The following is a 23,610-nucleotide window of genomic DNA, read 5'->3' as shown; positions in this document are numbered from 1 at the left end:
GGGCAGTGTCAAAAGAATTTATTTTTTTTAGGATGAGGAGACTTGGGCATATGAGGCATCAGGGAAGGGGTCCAGAAGAAAGGAGAGGATTAAAGATGAGAGATAGTGGAGATGACACCAAAAGCAGTAGAGGGGCTAGCCTTGGTGAGAAAGCCACCTCTTCTTCAGGAACTAAAATAAAGGAAGAGAAATAGGGATGATTTCAATGGATTTTTAGATGAAGAGGAGAAAATACGGAGCTCCACTAACCAACTATTTATTTATTAAGCAATTGCTATGTGCCAGTCCATGGGGATAGACAAAGACAAAATTAAACAGCTGCTTCTTGTGAGAAATTTACATTTTATTAAAACCTAAGTTATTTTTCTAACCAAGTGTGAATAAAGGTGAGTAGAGAAGGCTTTGAGAAGTTTGGAATAGTTCAGCAACTGAGAATCAGATTACAAATATTCTTTAAAATGAAGATACTGGGGGCGAGGGGTGCAGCTAGGTGGCGCAGTGGATAAAGCAGTGGCCCTGGATTCAGGAATCCCTCAGACACTTGACACTTACTAGCTGTGTGACCCTGGGCAAGTCACTTAATCCTTCTTACCCCACCAAAACCAAAACCCCCCCAAAATAAAATAAAATGAAGATACTGGCCTAGATGACCTCCAATCAATCATACCTTCTAGCTCTAAATATATGATCTCTCTATACACATATACATATAAAGGTCAAAAGTGCATGCCAACACGATCACATCTAATATTTAGCAACATTACCGCTCTTGTAAAAAGTATATTTTAGCAAGCAGGAAAAGTGTATTCAAATACCTGGAACATGAAATGACCAATTTTGACTTTTCTTTTCAAGAAGGGAGACGGAGACAAAACAACTATGTTCTCTATGAAAGCCCAGTCTTCTGTTAGTGTGTCTACAGTTAAAGGGTACATTTGATTAATATATATTTCTAAATCACTTATTAAAAATAGCATATACAAACCTGAATCAACCAGCCTTCTTGGGCTTTGGTTAAAATGCTAACACGTTTTAGTTAATTCCCATTCTATGTACACATTTCTCCTTATCCTACACCTTTATTTCTAGCTTAAAGTTGTAAAATTCTGACAGCTGACTGAACCATATTGGTCTTTTCAAACTTATGACTTAAATCATTCTAATAACAAGTATCACATACAGGATTAAAGATTTTAAAAAATCTATTTGGATGTTGTAAAGTCCTTCATAATCTACCTCCCCATTGTTGTCTTTTTCAAAACTTTACACCTCACAATGCTGTTCTTCATTCACACTGGCCTCCTTTGCCACTCCTTACACAAGAAACTACATCTCCCAACTCCTTACCTTTTCATTGGTTATCCTCCATAACTAGAATTCTTTCCCTCATCTCTGCCTCCTGGTTTCCTTCAAATCCAAGCTAAAAATATCAGTCCTCCTTAATGCTGTCTTCCCTGTTATCTCTAATTTATCCTGTAAACAGCCTCTTTGTACATAGCTATTCTGCATGCTATTTCCCCCATTCAATTGTGAGATCCTTGCAGACTGTCCTTTGTAGCTCTTTGTAAACCCAGTACTTAGCACTGTGTCTGGTATACAGTACGTGATTGATGTTTACTGACTGCACTAACTTTTACAAAACACCATTTGATCCTCATAATCTTATGGGGAAGGTGCTATATTCTCAATTTTACAGATAAGGAAACTGAAGCAAGAGATTAAGTGATTTACCCAGGGTCATAGCTATGTGAAGCATGGTTTGAACTCTGGTTTCTTGACTCCAAGTCTGGCATTGTCTTCAACAAGTCACCTAGTAGCTAATCTCAGTACAGGGTATTCCCTGAGTATGCTAACTTCAACCAATGCAAAATAGCCATTATTTCCCAAGTGTTTGAGCCTGGCAAGAAACTAGCCATTTAATCAGTTAGGTCATACTGGTCCTCTAGTCACTACACCCCTAACTCTAGTATATAGTATAATATATTAATAAAATATAGTATAGTATATTAATAAAAACAAACAAAACAAAAACAAAACTTCACACAAAAGGCACAAAAAATAGGCGCATAGCCATAAAAGGTAGACCAAGCATACAGCAAAAACCAGACAGCCTACTGTTGCAATAGCACTCAAGTAATGACTCCAGCATTCTGGCTAGACCCCCATGGAAGATTTATGAAAAGACATGGACTAAAGTCATACATAATGGTATGGATGGATAACAATCTACACACTACTGGAGATGTTAGCTACATCAACAAAATGACACCCATCATGTTTCACAAAAGCATAGACAGTAAAGATCTCTTGCCTGGAAATGACCTCAACAGGTCAGGAGCTACATTTAATGCAATACATAGATACAAGTCATCTAAAATAAAAGCTTAACTGGAAATATCTTTAGAATCACTTTCAACAACAAACTCTGAGACCCACTTTGACTATAAAGTATTTGTAAATAAAATCTAGAGAGAGAAATGGCTAGTGTTTGATACCATACCTATATACTGCACAAACAAAACAGGATAAAAGTACCACGTTTTAAATCTTATTCAGCCCAAAATTAGCATGCTTTTTTTCTTGTCTTGGCCTTATTTAAGGCATTGTTGTCAAATTCATCCAGATTTTATGAGACACTGCATTTCCAAAACCCTGAATAATGCATTGCAGCTTTTTAGGATTTTAAAGATTTTTCTCTAATTTTCTATTTAAAACATGGTTAACTGCCTTGTTTGAGACTTCTCAGTTAACCAATGTTTTGTTTAAAAAAACTAGGTTTTTTTAAACAGCAAATAAAATTACAAACAGCAACTTCTTTCTTAAAAAAAACTAGCACTCAGTTCATCACAGACCTTCGCAAAACTGAAGTTGTATGGTCTCCAAAGGTATCTTCCTGCAGAATTTTCTTTTTTCTTTACCACGCATCTTTCTTCTACCAGTAGCTACCGTTTAAAATGTTCAAGCATCGGTTAGCTGGAAGTAGAGTAGCAGAGCAACTGAAATCTGTACTTGAATAAAACTAGATTTAAAGTTTATAACATCATTCACATTTTTGTAGACATAGATCATCATTTCAACATGCACATTTCCACTTCTACTTGTGGTCTTCTCCTATATCAGAAGTATGAGGCAGAAAAATATCCCATTATATATTATAGAAGCACTAGAGTACAGATAAAATGAACAGACTCCTTTCCACCTCTAAAATCTCACTACTGAGAAGTTGGTGGTGTTATACTTTGCCAACAAGACAGCTACTACCAAAAGTGACCCAGCCATTGCACCATTCCTTTCTCTCCTGTTGGACAGCACATCCGTGGTTTGAATTTTTTTTCCTTTAACAAAAACCCCAAACAGATCAAAATAGTGGAAAATTAAGCACACTTGTGCTTTGCCATGACAAATCCCAAGACAGAAAAGAACCATAACTATATATAGACTAAATTGAGAGTGAGTTAAGAGTTTCAGATCTTCATAGGTTTACTTTTTTCTTTAAGCTGCAAGTAATGAGCTGTACGTTAGAAATCCTATCTTGGCATACTGATTGACAAGAGTCCAGGTTTAAAAAATTCTTTTCAGAAGAGATCCTCATGGATTAAGGTGGAAAATCTTAAAAAAGTGACATTAGAACTATGCTGAGCCTATATACAGAGCTAAAAAGTACGAAGAAATAAATGAATGCCTTATAGAATACAGCTATCAATTTTTACCCCCTTTTAAGGCTTCTAATTCTGAAAGTAACCCATGGCTAAGAAGCCAATGAACGAGTTGAAATAATTCCCTCTGTACATGATTTTTATTATTTACATAATACAATATAGCATAAATGCTGAGGAGCATGATTATGTGCAATACATAAATATGAACTATCTGTACACATTTGCTTATCTAACTCCAAACTAAAGTACATAAAATTTTAAGCCAAAAACTTGATGCCTTAAGAGTGAAGTAAAAACTAGGACTGAACACTGCAATAAGAAAAAAGTCAAAAGTAGCGCCTTGTGTACATACTTAACTATTTACAAATGAAAACAGGCATTACCACAACACTAGTCTAAACTGTACTTGTTTATATGTAAAAAAACCACAAGTTTCATACATCACAAAAGAAACCCTTCCATTATAACACAGAAGTGATATTACCAGACAAGCATCAGTGAAGTATACTGCCTTTTCTAGAGTTGTTATTGTACAATGCTTTAGATAATGCAGCCCATGCAATACACCCAAGAACAACTATAATCCTACACCCAAGTACAATTAAAATGATAAAAGCAGCCCTCTGAGAGTGGTTCTGGGTACCACTTAAGCCATGTTGGTTATGGTTTTTTTTTTCCATGCAGAAGGGTGCAATTACATTGAAAACTGAAGTTTTTAAAAGCTTTAAACAACCTTTCTGGAACCCAAAACACGTTCAACAGAAGATATACACAAGAAATCAAACTGTTCAAATACCTTTAGCAAAGTAAGATTCATCAGATGCACGTAATTTGATTAAAGCTGCTGTATGTAAAACCATGTAAGCGTTTATTTCTCCTTGTAAACAAAAAACCCTACTACCAGTATTGTGCTATACAAACATTTTAGCTACACAAGAGTAAAGCAGACAAATCTTCTGGTGCAGGCCAGCACACTGTTCAGAGACAGAATCAAATCTTTGAGTCAGTTGTTGAATTTATTCCCATATAACATTTCAATGTTTTTACCCTTCAAGTCAGAATGTCTTACTTTCACAGCATTTAGTAGACCATGGCTTATATGGCACCAAAAATATTCTTTTCACTGAAAGGTCTGATCTTTTAGCTTACTTTCTGCTTCAAAAGAATGAGCTGTAGAAATTAACAGGGCAAAGTTTAACTATGGTAAAAGTAGACTGACAGTCTTTGTTCTGGTGTACCTTTTTTTTTTTATACAGGCACATAACACTAGCCAAAGATATTATACCTTGATTACATTCCCAAAAGGCAGATATGCTGCAAACATGCAGGTTTTACATATTTGTTTGGCACATGTGAACTAAATACTCTTGTCTCCAATATCTGTGCATTTCAATTTATGGTGCAGGTTATTATCCAATTTTATTCAGAGGGAGGGCATATACACTTATAGGGCTGTATCTATCCAATTCTGCCTGTTACAAACATCCAACATCCTAAAATATCAATTATAAGACAGACAAATTTAAAGTAAAACTCTGGAGAACATCAAAGGAAAATGCCATGCATCTGCTCTTTAATGTTTTCCTACGATATATTAAAATAAAAACAAAAACAAAATTCAGTCTCTTCACAAGTAATTTAGTTTATATTCTCTGGATTTTTTCAGCCACAACAACTGGATTCTCTTTCCTGATTTTTGCAGCAGCTTCTGCTTTATAATCATAGGGGCAGTTGTGCTTGTCAGAATAACGGTGAAGTCCACAAAACAAATTTCCACACCGGCAGTCAAACCCTGTACAAACAAGAGGAAGTAGAGTCACTTGGGAAGTTCAGTTCTAAAGTACTGTAATTTATAGGTTCTTGGTCACTACGGAAGGGGAAGTGAAGTTCAATACATCTGCAATATAGAAGAAAAACACTAGGTCTTTTGCATTTCAGCAATGCATACATTTTCATCCTATGTGCTTGTAATGTAAATTATTTAGGGTATATAGAAATAACTTTTAACCTTATACTTAGTAAAAAAAAATCTGTATTTTCCTTTAAAAATGAAAAGCTACTTTCTAATATCTGTTTTATAGATGAGGAAACAAGTTCAATGTCCATATCACATTAAGTAGTAAGCATCAGAAGTGGAATATAAATGGCTGTCTTCCTGACTCCCCAAATCCTATATGCTATACATACAGGTTTGGAGGCAGTCTTCCAAAGCAAGTCTTTTTAGCATTCAGAGAACCTGCCTTACCACTTGTGGGGTAGAAAGAAACTATGATCATGGCTACTGATGAATTAGCCCTTAGATTGTTGTTACATATTAGAAAATTGTACTTGGGATTTGTCAGTTGATTCTTCCTTACCTTTATGGGAAGGTTAAAGACAAAAGGAAGGAAAAAATGGGAGAAAAACTTATTTTAATGTACACGTATAAGTTTTTCTTACTAGTTATTATGTATGCCATAGTGGAATATGGCAAATAGGGCACATTTCAGCTATAAGGCTGAAAAAAGGATTTCAGAGATGTTATATTCTTCCCTCCACTCCCTACAATTTACCTCTTAAGGTAAATTTTTAAAACAAAAAATCTTGATTAGTGGTAGTATTTTTCACAATTAGTACTGAATATTAGTGGTCTCTCTGAGACATACATGATTTTAAGGTAGTTGCAATACCTGTAAGGCCAACTTTCTTCCTGCACATGAAACATCTGTTCTTCTTTGGTTTAGGCAATTCTGGAGCTTTTTCTTCACTTCGAGAAGTACTAGGCTGAGAAACTGATGGACTTGGCTGAGTGACAACTGTAGAACAAAGCCAAGAAATAGAAATTTGACAAGTTAACTGGTTGACATCTTTGTGAAATATCTGGTCATTATATTCCCTCAAATAATTCCTCAAGCACTCTCATCCTACCTTCAATCTGTTAAGCAGAGCTCCTAAAATACTTAGAAAAAAATTCTTTGACCGGAATTTCTTAGTGAGGACTCTTTACATAGGTATAATATTACCTTTTAGATAAACAGATTCAAATTTTGCAAAAAGCATGAAGTCATATTGTATAGGCCAACATTTCATTTATTATATTGTATGAACTTTCAAAATAGGACTACAAGCTGCAGCAAAACCCAAATTAACTTAAATGAAGAACCAATTTAACCAGAACATAATTTTCATCTGGATAAACAAAAGCATCAATTTTTCAAAACTAGGTGTTGTTAAAATAAAAAATAAAAGGCTGAAATACCATACCACTCCCAAACCATCTGAACACCAGAAGAGTATTTTTTAAAGAGTTCAGCTAGTGTTCAATGTCACTTACATGCATCCTGTGCCCACCAAATGGAGAAAAGCAGCTAGAATCAAAATTTTTTGTCTGTCCCATCATATTTTTCAAGTCTTAATAGCTGAAGTAACACCAAGCATAGTAACAATATTTATAAAATTAATGTTTTGATGACATTCGGGGGCAAGACACATTACTTATGTCTTTATTAAAGAGAGTCAGGTGTTTCACTATCAGGTTTTACTCCTCTGAAAAACTAATTTTACATAGGTGCCAAATAAAAGATAATAGCAAATTATGAAACCCCCCAAACCCCAGATTTGTCAAATTCAGCCAACCTAATAATAAGCTTAAATACTTAAAACTCCAATTTCCAAGATAAAACTCTTAGGGTATTTAACAAAACTTAAAATATTCTTCATTTGAGTACTTCATTTAAGCCTCTTACAATTTTAATAGAAAACAGTCTCATAACCTTACTTGTTGATCCATATTTATTTTGCTTAAAGGTTTATAAGCATCAGTGCTTTCAGCATTGAGTATCAACTTTGGTTTCAGAAGCACTGATAACTTGGCAAGGGTTTTGTGAAACAATTCTTTTTATAGTACTTTAATAAATGACCCTAATCATCAGAGTAATGAAACTATTAAAAAGCCTAAAAATTTTAGCAGTAGGATAAATAAAAATGAACAGTTTGTGTATTATAAAAAAATCACCTGGGAAGCATTATAAAATAATTTATTTAGTGGAATCCAAGAAGTTAAGGAAGCCTCAGCGTATACTCAATATTATAGTGAAGAGAACCTTTAGAAATAATTTAGTCAGGGGCAGCTAGGTGGCGCAGTGGATAGAGCACTGGCCCTGGATTCAGGAGGACCTGAGTTCAAATGTAGCTTCAGACACTTGACACTTACTAGCTGTGTGACCCTGGGCCAGTCACTCAACCCTCATTGGCTCACCAAAAAAAAATAATAATAATTTTGTCTCATCTCTTCATTTTAAAAAGAAGTAATCAAATTCGAAATTATGTGACTTTCCTAAGGTCAAACTAATTATCAACTAAACAGATGATGGAAACTTATCTCCCCCTGTCAGGTATTCTTTTTTCATTAAACTGCGAAACAATGCACCATTAGAAGGGCAAAAGAAATTCAGCCAATTTTGTAAAGGGCAGCAAACTGACTTTCCCCCAACATATACAAAACTTTATTCTGTCCTAAAGCAAAATTGAAAATTTCAACTTTGTAAATATAAAGTGTAATCATGAACATGAACATAAAAATAGCTAAAGAGAGGTCCATTCATTTTCACCTAAGCCACCTTCCTGTTAATTAATTTGTACACTTTATATTTACAATTTGCAAGTAAGCTATAGGATGATTCAATGGCCCATATATAGAACACACAAACCACAGCAGATATTCAGACACTCTCTCTAAATGTTAGAACTCCCAAAGTATGGCAAATGCATAAAGTTGCTATCCTATGAATCTGAAATGCTTTTGAATAGTCTTATTTCTATAAAGTAGTATAGCACCTATATCCCAATTTTTTGGCTTGGAAACAAGTTTCTGGCAAACTCCTAAGAGCTGGCCACTAAGTTTATTTTATTTTTACTCATGTGATCGTTAGGTCATCCTGGGAATACAAGCAGTGCATTTTCATTCTTTCCAAACCTATTCCCTCATTACTTAAAAGTCATTACCTAGGAGACCACAAAGATAAATTGCTACAACATAGTAATTTATAATTTAACAACCAAAGAGGCTTTTCTCAGTCTAACAAAGCCTAATTACAGAAAATGTGACCAATACTAAACCTGATATATAACTGTTGAAATCCATATTTTCTTGACAGTTCTGTCACCTCTTCCCCAAGCAGGCCCTCACACTTGATTTCTTGCTTGGGTGGATTCCTCAAAAAAGGATAATTCCCGAGGCTTACCTTATTGAAAACCTTAGCAGTGTATCTGAACAACTATATTCCAGTTAATGTTAAAATAAAACCTTACAGCATACTATTTATCCATGTAATATCTTCTTTGGTGATTATGACATGGCTTTACTCCCCCCCCCCCCCCCCCCCCCCCCCCCCCCCCCCCCCCCCCCCCGCTTTTGTCGGGGCAATGAGGGTTAAGTGATTTGCCCAGTGTCACACAGCTAGTAAATGTCAAGTATCTGAGGCCAGATTTGAACTCATGTCCTCCTGAATCCAGCCAGGGCTGGTGCTAGCTGCCCCTGAAAAGGCTTTAGTGAATGAAAAGCGGTAACCACCAGGAAGAGCTAGTTTGAATTATCACAATTTTCAAATTAGGAGTATCTTGGATTTAGTTTTACAACCCCATATACATGAGAAAAAATTAACTGAATTACCACATACTAGGTTCTCTTGTGTGGAAAGACACACAAATAACTTTACAGCTGTTAAGAAATGAGCAGTTCAGTCACTTCACAATCGAACAGCAACTTATTAACCAAAGGAATCACTGGAGGACCTAATCATCATCAAAATTAGTACATGTAGATTTTTTTGGTAAAGATCGACTTTAAAGATCTCAAACTGTCCCTTCTCATCTGCTTAAAGTTCCATATTACTAAATGCTTTGTTAACACAAAAAGTGTATTGTTTTACATTAATGATTTATCAGTGGAAGGAAGATGCTTCTTGCAAATATCTTCTCTTTTGTTCTTCAAATAGAGCTGTGAGGACCCCCTCTTTAGAATTCAGAGGAGCATTCAGAAGGACCTTCAATTAATGTTAAGCAATTAAAAGCATACCTGGCTCTGATGCCTCTGTTTTCGGTGTGGTAATTTTGTCCTCTCTGGAAATGCTCATTTCTGTCATTTGCTGTGTTACAGGCAAAGCGGCCACAGGCACATTTCTACTTGAATTCAGTAAAATAAAAATTTTTAAAGGCATTAATAGCTCAATGTTTAAAATAGTGTATTTTCAAAATATTTTAGCTTCTTGGGTGTCTTATTTTAAAGCTTGTATGTCTACAAGGATATATGCAGTCATACTTTGTCCTCATAGCAGTTTGAACTTTAAAAATACTTTTATAATCTAGTCTTCATTGACATACTAGCCTTTCTCCTTAAGAGAAAAGGAAGTATGCATATAACAATTGATCAAATGGATTCATCTGTAATCTGATTAACAGAGTCAACTCTTTTTCTTTAAAATAAAGAGGACAACTATCACACAACTCTGTATGTGTAATAACAAACTACTTCAAAGTTCAAGGCCTTCTACAACCAAACTATCATAGCACTTTGGCTAGCTTTGTGCTGCTCCCATTCCAATTTGTACCATAGTTATGAGAGGCAATATTGCCTCTCTTTCACTAAATGGTACAGTTTGTTGGTTTATGTACTTTTACTCTTTGCATTTTAATTCATTTAAGTCTTTTCTTGACTGATAGACTTGAAGTTCCTTGAGAACAGGGGCAGGGATTATGCTTTGTTCATCTCTTAAATCCACCAGTACTTGGTATGGTGGGGTTCCTATTTTCATGAGTTGAACCAAAGCCTGAATGACCAGTCCTTGTCAATACTACAATAGTAACTGCCAAGGTTACACTCCCATTTAAATTTGTCTATTTGATTAAATAACTCAAGTGCATTTATTACTTGTTGACTCTATGCCCTCCTTTGACATTTAAAAATGCACAAAGGCTCTGTATATCTCAAATTCTAATTGCAAAGCTTTCTTTACACAAGTGCATTGTAATGCTTATATTTTCAGACAACTACTATGTATCATTTCACATGTAATGCTTGACATGTAGAACTTGATACATTTGAAGTATTCCCTTATCAGGGAGAACTATGGCACAATTTCACTCACTTATGCCTGGTAACACAAAAATAACCTGAAAACAAAATCTTACCTTGATTTTTCAGATGTGCTGCCAGCAGCACCTTCACAGTTGTTTAAACTAGCTTCTGCTCTTTGAACTGATGCAGAGTCTGAGGTAGGACTGTTGGAACCACTAGCTGATCCTATAAAACAAAAACAGGAACAGCAGATTGGGAGAAACTTCTTAAACATTCAGGAAGGATAATTTTTCCAACCTACAAGATGTCCAAAGATGGAAAGGGCCACCTGAGTAGATATTGAGTTCCCCATCACCACTGAAAGAGCAGATGCTAGATGACCACTTGTCAAGAATGTTGTAGGAGGGACTTCCTTTTCAGGTACAAGTTGGACTAGATAGATGACCTCTGATATTCCTTACAACTCCTGAGATTATTATTTTTAAGAATTAGTTTACTATCAAGTAACCTCAAACATATTTTCATATTAATAAACAATCACACAAAATGTTAAGATATGTTGATCTTCTAATCATCTTTAACTATGCTGGCAGGATCCACTACTTATTTCTAGGGTGATGGTTCAAACAAAATACAAAATTAAAAGGACATATCCAAAGCATTCTTGAAACATGGAGCAAATTCTCAAATATAAAAACTGAGAATCTAAATTATGCAGCTTTCCCTGCTCTTTTCCCCAAGTAAGCTCTTTGAGGACAGGGCCTAGTTTTTTTGGTTGTTGCTGCTGTTCCTTTTTTGCCTTCATCTTTATCTTCAGCACCTTGCAGAGTGCATTGCACATAGGTGCTTAAAACAAGCTTGTTGAATTGAGTATTTTGTTGTTGCCTTTTAAGTTCAAAAAAATTTCCCCTCAGGTTTCAGTAGATTTCAGTATAAGTTCCCAGCTTTTGCTCACATACTTGGTTCTGGGGTTCTTTCCGCCACTTCTTCAAATATGATTTTCCTTGGCAACAACTTACCCATTGGGCTCATTCTGCCACTATTCTGCTGCCGTTGAAGATGTTCTTTGTAGCAAACTGAACACATGCCATTTGTCCTAGGATTTCCATAAAAGCCACATCCTGTGCTACACAGCATGGGCCCTGGGGTCTGGTTTGTCTCCTGAGCCATTTCTCTGGGCTGTAAATAAAAGTAGAAAAAAAAATGCATTAGAAGCTGGCATATCACCAAAATCAATCACTGACTTGGTATGATATCATCAGTATCTTTGCTTTTTCTAGAAACAAATGACCTCAGCATTCTTAACAAAAGCAGTAACTGTATTCATAATGAATTTCAGTAGAAAATACTAGTTTGTTGTCTCTTTTCTGAATCCAAGGTATTTTTCATTTTGAAAAATTCTAAAACTATATATTTACCTTCCCCATACCATTAATTTCCATTCTATCACTTCTCGTTGATAAGCAATATTTTCAGAAAGAGAAACAAAGCAATGTGACTTTTCACAAGTTCTGAGATTTGGTATTTATTTTGTTCCTTTACATGAATAATTTCATAAACAATAAAATTACTTACTCAGTAAATCATTTTGGAAAAAAGCTAGCTAACATAATGGCTTGACAGGAAATCTCAATAAGTCTTCTTTTAAAGCTTGAAAAGTGTTTATAAAGTTTCAGAGGGAGTTTAAACAAGGTTGTGTTTGTAATCTGACCTAGCCTGTTAACTGGCAATAACATATGTGAAGATCCTTAAGTATCTCTAGGTCAGCTGCTTCTTGTGAAACCCCTCCTTGTACTCTTCTCTTGAAGAAAATTAGTTCTCTGAGTACTTAAAAAGATAGTATCTGTTGACAATTTTGCTTTATCAATTTTTAGATTACTCAAGCCAAGGACTCCAGTTACTGTGATAAATTTAGAGCAAATGCTCCTTAACTTTCTACTTGTAGGAGGTACAAAAACTTTGCTGCTTGTGGGAACAGGGACATGGAAAAGTTATGGCAATATAAATACTTCACCTTCACTGGTGGTTAATCTCTGGTGCAAGGTTATTACTGGACAGAACTCGATATAGCAACCAAATCCTTGTTTCCAAGGGCACCGTTATAATTGGCACTCAGTGTAATCAACTGATCTGCCACAAATTGAAGACAAATTAAGCTCATTAGGTTGTCCTCTAGGTACGAATTCCCTGTTCTTAGAGAAAAGTGATCCATAAGAATTTTTAAAAGATAGCAATTGGAAGGTTCAGATCATTCTAAAATATCAGCATAATTGCCAGTAGCAAATAATTTTAAAGGGCAGCACACTGTAGGCTTATGGAACATTTTAATTATTTTTAAAAACTGTAATCAAACCAAAATTGAGAAACTAAAAAATGGAGGGTTAATATTAGCTAAAATCCTGACGTCAACAAGCATCTAAGTGTGTCTACTCTGTTCAAGATTACTGTTAGACTTAAAATACAGATGATAGGAAAAACAGCCTCCTGAAAAATGAGATTCTATTTTAGGGAGTGGGAGAAGTTACAAATAAGTAAATGTGAGATAAGGAGACCACTAACTAGGGGAAGGTAAAATAAAGGGTTCCAAGAAGAAAAGAGCATAGGAACCAAACTGAACTTTTTAATGCATCTAAAATCTCCTAAGGGGTAGGGGGTTGGAGATTAAGAGGGTTCTAGTAAACATTATAGGTATTGGGGTGGGTCTATGCAAAGGCACTTGGGCAGGAATATATCTCAAGTTTATTATGAATTCAGTACAAGCCGAGGTAAGGGAAAGTGATTATCGATTACATTAGTAAAAACACTACGTGTATTTGGTCAAGCTGACCTGTGCTCAGATTTAAATTCATAATTAAGCAAGCTGCCTGTCCCTTTAAATAGAACACGTAGGGAAATTTAGCTTACTCATTTTTGAGCTGGATACTGTAAATATTTCATGGTCACTTTATTAAATAATAAAAAAACTGGCTGAAAGCATCTTACAAAAAACATTTTAAAACAGTACCAAAAATACCCTTAAGTGATTTATGCAAATGAAAATGTGATGGCCTAACAAGTCTCAAGTAGTAGTCTGTTTTTATGCAAAGTCAAACCCTTGATTTCAAGTTACTGCTTCTCCAAAGACTAAAAATTATGCTAGTTCATTCCTCTGGTAGTAGGGTCCAAGCATCACTTGACAACACCTTTAAAAGTAAGCCACAAGATAAAAAAAAAAAAACCAACCTTGTGAACACCATATAGATCAAGCCACAATCTATTTAAAGTTCTAATCCTAAATTTGAAAATTAAAGACTGGTTTTTGTGCTTTGGGGCAAGTAACAAACTATGGGGAACACCACAAATTCCACCACCACAAACAAAAAAACAAACCCAAGTATGTCCACTCAGTAGATCAAAATTTGCCACCTCCTCTACTCCAGAGGATATATAAAAAATTGTCCTTGCTAGATAAGGCCACTAGGAAGCCAGCATCCTCTAACTTGCTTTCTATCTCACTGTTTTCCCCTGGAACACTAGTTTTAAATGTCATCACGTGTGCTCTGCTAGCTTTAATACTTCTCAGAAGCTTAGATCACATGGGTGGGTACATTAGCTTCCGCCTGTCACAAGGCTGCAATGTGACAGGCTGAGGTGGAGGCTCTCACATACAACCTAGTCAACAGGGGCCTCTGAAATCAGCTTCTATTTATATCCCAGAGGCTGCCAACTCCTAGAAGACCTAAAGAACTGAAACTGTAGAACTCCTATAACTACTATAATGGGAAAATGTAAAATCCCATTAACATTGCTCCAATTTCCTTTATGTAAGGAAGGAGGACAATCTAAAATCCCATATAAAAGATATAGCAGCGTTCATCAGTCATTTTAAAGAGCAACAAACATTTCAACATGATAAGGAACATCTGAGAAGATCATCAAGGCCAGTCATTCAAACTGGTGAATTCTGCACATAAACTTTTGGGAGTGGGGAGGCCTGTTTACCATTAGTCAGGCTATCAAATAATCATTTTGTAAAAAATGCCTTTGTTTAGGACTGAAACAAGAATTTATAAGGTTGCATTTCTTAGTGATTAATTTTAGAGCTAGAGTTTTGCAAAAATTACCCCACAAGGGAAACTCCCCTTTTACCTCATCTTAAAAACAGACACATAGCAAAATCCTCACACTATTTAAATAAGGTACCTTTATTTTCCTTCATGGCTGCCACAATAAATTTTAATCTGTGGGAAATTCGGTTTGAAACCAGCATTTCTAAAATCAATTCAAATTAAGTAGCAATATTTCCACAAACTTAGGGATTCAAGAGAGTGTGTGTCTGTGTCTGTCTGTCTTAACCTAAGGATTAGGGGAGGAAGCCCACAGGGCTTCCTTAGAATAACTTAAGTGACAGGATAAATAGTATTTAGGTCAGAGAGACCCAGTTTCAAACCTAATAACCTCCTCTTAAAAACCAAAGTTACGGAAGGCCCACACTAAAGAAAAGAACCATGCGGACAGCCAACCTCCAAACCTTCACTAAAAATGCAAGCTTTGTTTTGAGCACATATATTTGGCAAGATTTTTTCCAAGACTTGTAAGGAAAATGGCTTTAAGAAGATGTCACGTTCACGACCAAAGTGACCTAGAACAAAAGGGAAAGTCGTACTCTTCTTTCGAGCCAGGGACAGCTGGGGGGTAGAGACACACAAAAGAGTGTGTGTGTGTGTGTGTGGGGGGGAAGAAACAGTGGATAGCTACACGCCCGCTCCCCCTCCCAAAAAAAGTCTGGGGGAAGGGGAGACTTTGCTCCTCTGTGAAACAAAGCCGACAGTATAGAGGCTTTTCAAAAACAGCTACCGTGTCCAGCCTCAGAGAATGGGGGAGGGGGGCCCTCCTCCCCCTCCCCCCAATCAAGGCCTACAACAAGACCGGCATGGCCTGGTGAGGCACAAAATCACTGAGTCATGCTGAACAAACCCATCAAGCACCCTGGGTCTACTACCCCCTCTGGCCTTTCCCTCTACTCACACACAGAACCTGAACCCTCCTGGGTCAGCTAAGCGGGGCGGGGGTCGGACACACGGATACACACACACATACACACGGAACTACACACACGGGTGCGGGGTGCTGCCCGGAGTCTTCCTCCAGTTCCTCTTTGTTTCTTCCTCCCTTTCTCTCCTCGCCCAGGGCAGCAGCCGCTTCCCGACGGGTTTCTAAGGGGTTGGGGGGGGGGGCGGTTTCCACGTCCTCGCCACGACGAGGCCGCCGCAATGGGGTGGGATAAAGGAGAGATGGTGGGGAGGGAGGAGGAAGCCTGGGAAGAAGGGCCCCGGGCCACGACGACAAGATGACGCCGCCGCCTTTGTGCTTCCTCTGCGGCCTCGTTCCCTCCCTCTTCCCCTCCCCGGGCCTCGCGCAGGTGGGCCCCCACCCCTCCAGGCCCGGTACGGCTCCGGCCCAATACGCTCGCTCCTAGGTTCGGGGTCCTCGAGCTCGTTCCAGGAAACGATTTCTACCCAGACAGGCCTCGGTTCCCCCAGGAGGGCGCCTAGGACCGCCAGCGTCCTCGGCTCGAAATGAGGAAGGCCCTACATCACTTTCTTCCATACCGCCCGTTCAGCCTACCAGCGGCTAAGCCCCCATCCCCACCAAAAATAACCGTCCCCCCCCTCCCCCACTATTCCCCTCCCCCACCGGGAATGGCGAGTCCTCTTCCCCCTTCATCCTCACTTACGGGGTGGGTTCCAAGCGGCCGCGAAATCCAGATGGGAGTGAGGAGAAGCTGCAGGAGGTGAAAAGGGCGCCCAGCGCTGCCTCCGGGACGGCTTGGAGGAGGAGGGGCGGGAGAGGGAGGGCGCGCGGCTGCAGCGCTGGAGCCGGGCCGGGCGAGGCGCGTGCAGCGGGGCAGGTCCCGGGCGGAGCTCGCGCCCACCAGCGGAGGCAGAGGCGGCAGCACCAGCGGCGCCTCCTCCTCGGGCGCCGTCTCCTCCACAGCGCCCAGGTGCCGTTGGCTGCCCCGGAACCGGGCGCGCGAGCGAAAGTCCGGGGGTCCGAGCTCGCGCGACCGCCTTCGCTCCCCGGTTCCCTCCTTTGTTTCGGCGGCGTGGAGCGTGGCCGAGACACGCCGAGGGGCTCGGGAAATGGGAGGAGGGAGTGGGAGGGGGACGGGCGCTGGAAGAGGCGGAGGAAAGGCGACAACGACAAGGCCGCTTCCTCCCAGAGGCGGCAGCTCCCAGGCCGGGCTTGGGCCGGTCTTTTTATAGGGCTGTTCCTTCTCCTTCCTCCACCTCCGGGCGAGGTTCTCGCGGCTCCCGGGAGCGGGTCTCACGCTCACGCTCGATCGCTCGCGCCGCCCCCGCCCCCCTCCGCCACCAGCAACCTCCGGCGTAGAGGCAAACCTGCTGCTACGAGCTTTCTGCTGTCTGTTCGCTCGGTCTCAGCCCCAAGTCTCAAGGCAGAAGGAGGCGGGGCGGGGACGTCAGCGAAAACCCCTCCGGCGGCGTCGGCGGCGGCAGGGGCGGGCTGTGTACAGCAAGCAGCAGCCGCAAACAGCTCTCCAACCAACCGAGGCAACGGCTCCTCCTGCTGCTGCTGCTGCTGCTGCTGCTGCTGCTGCTGCTGCTGCTCCTCCTCCTCCTCCTCCTCCTCCTCCTCCTCCTCCTCCTCCTCCTCCTCCTCCTCCTCCTCCTCCTCCTCCTCCTCCTCCTCCTCCTCCTCCTCCTCCTCCTCCTCCTCCTCCTCCTCCTCCTCCTCCTCCTCCTCCTCCTCCTCCTCCTCCTCCTCCTCCTCCTCCTCCTCCTCCTCCTCCTCCTCCTCCTCCTCCTCCTCCTCCTCCTCCTCCTCCTCCTCCTCCTGCCGCTGCTGCTCTAGCCTCGAGGACGATGACGAAGATGACGAAGGCTTCTCAGTGACTCCGCCCCCAGGCTCCCAAACTCCGAGACACTAGATGCGAGTAGGTGGAGGCAGCAGGCGGGGACGGGAAAGCCGAGCCTTCAGAGGGCCGCCCAGGGAAGGGGGGGGGGGGGCTGGGGGAGACAAAGCAACTGTCACTCAGATCTATGCAAAAAACTCCTTAGCTCCTGGGGCCACCACCCAGAGGGTGGGACTGGGAGGCGGGAGTAGCGTAGAGGACGCAAGTCTATTTTTAACTTGATTAACGCCCTCACCCTTCTGCAACTTTCGGGTTAAAGCTCCTATTCCTCCCCTCCTCCCATCCTGAAACTTCTCACGTTTTGTCTCAAGCCAAGGGAGGACTTTTTTTTTTTTTGGGGGGGGGGGGAGGGAAGTGGTTGGAGATGGTTAAGTTCATGGAGGATGATCGAAAGAAGTCTCTCTTATCTACCAGATAGGTCAGTCTCTCCTTCTCTTGGTCCTATTATCGCAGCCATGCTCACTTTGGTCACATACGCATTTCTCTCCCGGTGCCACCTGGAGGTATCATTAACACCCCTTTACAAATGGGAAATCTGAGCCGGGAGAACTTGAAGTGACTAGCCCAAGGTCGTGCAGTGGTTTTGCTGTGTCAGGAAAAACTCTCGGCGCCCTGGGCAGCCTTTTCTTTTGGCCCTAAAGTAGTATTTCTGTTCTGGACAGACTGTTTTGGCCAACCTTTGGAAACCCCTAGAAATCTACTCTTTCAGCAAGGCGGTCGTGAATTGGGAGAAAGTACCTAATGTTCCATCAAAGGAATGTTTGAGTAAGGAACAAACACCAAAAAAAAAAAAAAAGAAAGAAAGAAAGAAAAGAAAAAAGGAGGGGGGCGTGTGTGGGAGAGAAAACAAGCAACCATTGGCTAAGACCATAAAGCAGATGGAGACTTATCAGGGGAAAGATTCAATAGGGAAATTCAAAATGGCACAAAGTATGTTTGGAAAAATCAGGGATAACGAGAGAATTAAGTCATTCTGACTTCGCTAGAAAATGAAATAACACTGAAACTAGCAGACAAAAAAAGTAATAGCTAAAGTGCACCAAATAAGGTTTGTAAAATATTAAGCGATTTTTTTTCTTCTTTCATTTGGTTGTAGAGTTGTAGAAGTTGAGGTTTGACAAGTGGATAATTCTGGTTTATGGCACTGCATTAACTGAAGCCCAGTCAAATTTCATTCAAATCCTTTTAATTGCCACATTCCTGAATCATAGCACTCAAGACATACTTTTCTGCTCTCAAGATTTTTGTGATCAGTTATCAAACTGGTGGTGTTTTTTTGGACAGTGATCTAAATATGTCCTCAGAACCCTTGGAATTTGTTTTCTTGAATAAGTTTCTGATGAATCAATTTATTTTAATTTGCCCCTTTTTCATAAATGGTAGTGCAGTGTGATATTTTGAGGGCTGCTAAAAAGTTGAAGGATATAATTGTCTTTGTTGAGGACATAAACACAACTTTGGAGACTTTTTTTTAATGTTGCATAAATGCAAGATTGAATAATTTGCTACTAGAAATCCAAAAAACCTCTATGATGTGTGATCAATAATTGTTCATAACAAGCCCGATATAGGTTATAACACGTTAGCATTTTGTGAAATTGCTGCTTAGAGAAGCTCCCTGGAACAAAAGAAAGTTAGTTGTAAATGCCTGGCCTTCGGAGGAGGGCAATCTTTCGGAGGCTGGGACTATAGCTATACTTCCTAGTGCCATGAGTTTTCAGTTAGAACTTCAGACCCATTATTCTCTGGAAATTTGAGGGGAACCTGTTATATTATACCTCTACTAACATCATGGGCCAAATTTGTGGTATAATAAAAAAGAACAAGACTTGGCTATCAGGACCAATGCTGCGTGCCTATCATATTATTTATTTGTTTGTTTATTTTTAGGGTGTTTTGTTTTGTTTTGTTAAATGACTTGCCCAGGGTCACACAGCTGGGCTGGATTTGAACTCGAGTCCTGAATGCAGGGCCAGTGCTTCATCCACTTCACCACCTAGCTGCCCCCCCCCAGCATATTATTTATTAATGTTTCTTGACTTGACTTGACTTGTGTGACCTAAGGTATGAATCCCTTAATTTTTCCAGAACTCAGCTTCTTGGCTGATAAAATGAGAGAATTGGACTAGATAATTTCCAGTTTTCCTTTCAGTTCTTAATTGTATGATTCTGCCCAAAAGACTTCCATGGGTTAGCTAAGGACATTGTTTGGGAAAACAAAATCATAGAATTTTTAGAATTGGAAGAGATATTAGAAATCATCTCATAGAACCCCTTCATTTTTCAGGAGAGGCAGCTAAGAGGAAGAGCATTTGTGACTGACTCAAAGTTATACAGACAGAGCTGTAACTAGAAATGAGCTCCTTATTCTACTTTTGAACAATGTCTATACTATATACATAGTCTCATATTCCAAACAACTGACTTAAAGGTGAACTTTTATAAAGCCACCCACTTGTAAGTTGGGAGCTACTTACATTTAGTTGTGAACTCACAATCAAAGCATGAGAATGTAAAGGTAGAATTTGGAGAAATTCTAAAGGAGGATAACCACCCGCCCCAGGAAAGAATTAATACATGGGAAGTAGTTCCTAAGAAAAAAAGCTAAGGTATCTGGGTTTACAAGGAAACTCAGTAACATATCTGTCACTTACTGACAAGGGTTAGTTATCTGCCACCCACAAGTCTGACATCCTCAAATATCAAGGAGCATAAGTATTTGTAGTTGCAAAAATGCAATTTTTCTTTAGCATCAGTAACCTAAATGTCCACACTTTGGAGTTGTTTTCTCATGAAGGTAATGCAATTGATAAACAAGCTTATTAAGTGCTTGCCAACTGTTGGGGATACAAAGAAAAACAGTACCTATCCCCAAGAAGCTTGCATATTAAAGGGGGAGATAGATGGAAAAATGTTAAGAAAAAAAAAAAAGAATAGATGGAAAGTCACCTTAGAGAGGAAGGCACTAGCAGCTGAGGGAATGGAAAAGGCTAAGAATATTAGTTGAGATATCCAGAAATGGAAAATGCAATTTGAGAAAGGAAGCTAGTGATGAAACCCCATGGCTCCAGTTGTCTATACATAAGTACACAATATGTGTAAAAATGAAGTTCAACTAGGTATCATCACGCAAGTAGCCAAATTGGCAGAATTAGACCTACAACTAATATGACTGGGATGCAAGTGACCTAGAAAGTAATATAAAAGGTTAAAATGGTTATTAATGCTTCTAATAAAGTCTGAAGCAGCATTCTTTTATGATATTTTCTTGTCTTCAGTGACATCTTCACTGTCTGTATCAGTGTTCTTTAAGTTTTCAGCAGCATCCATAGCATCTTCTTTCAGTATCAGTAACCACTTTAACCTTTTAGTTAGGAGGCCACTTACTAATGTAATATATGCTGAAATTCTTCAAATATTGTTCCATTTAGCATTTGTGTTTTTTCACTCCCTAAATTAGAATACTCTAGAGTAACAAAAAGACCTGAAATTCTGTGGGTATGTATAGTCATAACTAGAAATTCTGGTACCCAGAGCAAATTTAGTTTTGGCTAAGGAATGGGAGTAGTACAGAGGACATTCTGGCCCTGATAGTTGCTATCATATCAGGAAACCTCCCAAGACCACAGTAAGAACTCATGGAAGTTCATAGAAGACATCCCTTGATCTGATGCAGTTTTGCTGAATAATTCCTTTTAAGAGATGGGAGGTGGAGAAGAAAGCAGTAAATGAGAGAGTGTATTAGAGGTATGGGAAAGGAACAGGACTTCTATGTAAAGGAAATGGCTTGCCTCCTCCCCCACATTGGCTTCCCTAGTTCAAAGCCTTTTAAGCATTCCTTCTAGCCCTGCCATTTGAGAGACCAAAAAAAGTCTGGAAAATATGACCTTTAAGTTATATGGCCTTAAAGACCTTGGAATTAAGTTCACTCACAAAGCACCAACTTTACATCAATAAACCATATGAGCCTAACATGGAAATTTTTATAGGTCAGTAGACATCAATTGAGACACCTTAGATCTTTGCTTATTATATGTTGACTATTAAGAAAAGGATGCATCTGAAGAGCAAAATATTGTCTTAAAGTCTTTCCTCCAAAAAGGAGTCTCTCATGTATAAATTAAAAAGATAAAAGATTCATTGAGACTTGCCATATCTTTGTTGGACAACTCTATGATTATCTAAATGAGGCATAAAACAGGGATCTCCATGGCATCAGGAGGGGGAATTGAGGTCAGGCGTAGAATAAGATGGCATAGTCTGGTCTTCTGGTGCTATGTGGGGGGGGGGGGTGTGAAATTGAACCAAGAGAATACAACCTCAGCTCTTGCCAATGGCTGTTCTCTCAGTCTTTCCCAAGGCAGTGCACTACCTGGACTTTGTGCGTGTTTCTCCTTCTGTGACAGTTCAATGCCTGCTCTTGTATGTATTCCTCTCATGGATGGCTGGCATCTTGGCTGCTCAGGATCTGATAGCTCAGAATAAAGGCAATTAATGCCTCAAATGGCAAGTTCCCATAATCCAAGTCTCATATGGATTTAACAACTGAGGATAACGATGACAGCCAAAAAAAAAAAAAAAGTGAACTTTCTTTGACTCAGAATACAATATGCAATAATTCCAAATAATTGTTTTTATGTGTTTTTTAAATCTAGGTATACAATTACCTTTGTGAAAAATCAGAACATATTTTAATACAAGTTAAAACACAGTCTTAAAAGAATGAAAATCTCTGTGAAAATAAGCCCATATTATTAATTTCAAAATGTAGATACGATAGCATAAAAAAGAAACCCTTTTGTAACTTTTGAACAGACATTATTATTCATTATTACATAATTTATTTGAATGCATTACTCCTCAAGTGTTGGCACTGGTTTTACGTGGGAGCAATGGATCCAAGAGTCCTTCTCTCAGATTTTGATGACAGTTGGAGTTGTCAGCAATACCTGGAAAGGACCTTCCCAAGCTGTCTGGGTCCCACTGGTCTGCTGAAAATTTTATATATACACTGTCTCATGGTTTCAGATCATATAAGGAGAAGTCCAAGCGACCAGCCTATACTGCTGCTCCTGCATTGTGGAGTTCATGTAGCCTGGCTTGTAATTTCTGTATATAGGAAGCAACAGAGGTATCTTCCCCCCACCAATGATGTATATACTGGGGAAAAAGGTTTTGCTTGGAAGGGGGGTGGGGAGGTGGTAGCCAAAAAGCATCTCAAAAGGTGATAAATGTAGTTCTCCTCTTGGCCTCCTGCACAGATAGAACAGTGCCAAGGGTAGAACATCAGGCCACTTCAAATGAGTTTCAGTGCACAATTTGCCAATCATGCTCTTAAGCTCTTTATTCATACATTCCACCTGCCCTGAGGCTTTGTAGGCGGTAGGGTATATGGAACTTTGGAGTTACTCCCAGGAAAGACAAAATCTGGGATAAAACAGAATCAGTAAAATGTGTGTGTGCCTTTGTCAGAATCAATGCAGGTAGGTGGACCAAAGCAAAGAACAAATCTCTTTAAGGAGGATTTTGGTTCGGGGACATGGAAAAGCTTCTACCCACTGAGTGAGTTGATCAACTATAACAAGACAAAACTTATACCATCCTGCCTTAGGCATTGCAATATAATCAATTTGTAGATGCTCAAAAGGTGTATATGCTAAAGGATGCCCTCCATAAGCTTTGGCCCGGAAGGCATGTTGATTATAAGTCTGACAGACAGGACAAGAGGTACAAACCCTAGAGGCCACATTAGTAACTCCAGGGGCAATCCAAACCCTTTTTACTGAGTCCACAATTCCTTGTGTGCCAAAATGGCCTTTTCTGTGAATAAATAGGCATACATGACGATAGAAGCTCCAGGGGAGAAGCGGCTTCCCCTCCAAAGTCACCCAGACCCCATTGACCTCTTTAGCCTTGAATTTCTTTTTCCACTTCTCTACTTCAGACTTACCATAAGTAAGAGAAATGGAAACATCATCAGAAGA

The 23,610-nt window shown here is 39.5% G+C and overlaps 1 protein-coding gene across 4 annotated transcripts; it reads right to left on the bottom strand.

Moving 5' to 3' along the window:
• Nucleotides 1-4,046: 4,046 nt before the first annotated feature.
• ZFAND5 (zinc finger AN1-type containing 5) lies at nucleotides 4,047-17,089 on the bottom strand. Of its 4 annotated transcripts, none has more exons than XM_043964741.1 (6): nucleotides 16,430-17,089; nucleotides 11,733-11,892; nucleotides 10,827-10,938; nucleotides 9,715-9,821; nucleotides 6,329-6,454; nucleotides 4,047-5,451 (listed from the first exon to the last, which is right to left on the bottom strand). In XM_043964741.1, exons 2-6 carry the CDS (start codon nucleotides 11,881-11,883, stop codon nucleotides 5,303-5,305), a joined length of 645 nt encoding a protein of 214 aa, XP_043820676.1. In that variant the 5' UTR covers nucleotides 11,884-11,892; nucleotides 16,430-17,089; the 3' UTR covers nucleotides 4,047-5,302. The 4 variants fall into 4 exon arrangements, with proteins under 4 accessions (XP_043820676.1, XP_043820684.1, XP_043820701.1 ...); XM_043964749.1 differs by having other exon boundaries at nucleotides 9,715-9,818; nucleotides 16,430-17,082; XM_043964766.1 differs by lacking the exon at nucleotides 16,430-17,089 and adding an exon at nucleotides 15,809-15,948.
• Between the last annotated feature and the right edge of the window lie 6,521 nt (nucleotides 17,090-23,610).

The sequence above is a fragment of the Dromiciops gliroides genome, chromosome 1, assembly GCF_019393635.1.
Source record: "Dromiciops gliroides isolate mDroGli1 chromosome 1, mDroGli1.pri, whole genome shotgun sequence".
Lineage (NCBI taxonomy): Eukaryota > Metazoa > Chordata > Mammalia > Microbiotheria > Microbiotheriidae > Dromiciops > Dromiciops gliroides.
The sequence above is the reverse complement of the archived record's forward strand: the minus strand, read 5'-3'. Positions and strand labels throughout refer to the sequence as shown.

Coding starts and splice junctions, on each gene's coding strand:
- ZFAND5 (XM_043964741.1), bottom strand. CDS start 11,883: ATGGCTCAGGAGACAAACCAGACCCCAGGGCCCATGCTGTGTAGCACA. Junction 9,822..10,826: donor AGCACATCTGAAAAATCAAG/GTAAGATTTTGT, acceptor ACTGAATTCAAG/TAGAAATGTGCCTGTGGCCG. Junction 6,455..9,714: donor AACAGAGGCATCAGAGCCAG/GTATGCTTTTAA, acceptor TTTGTTCTACAG/TTGTCACTCAGCCAAGTCCA.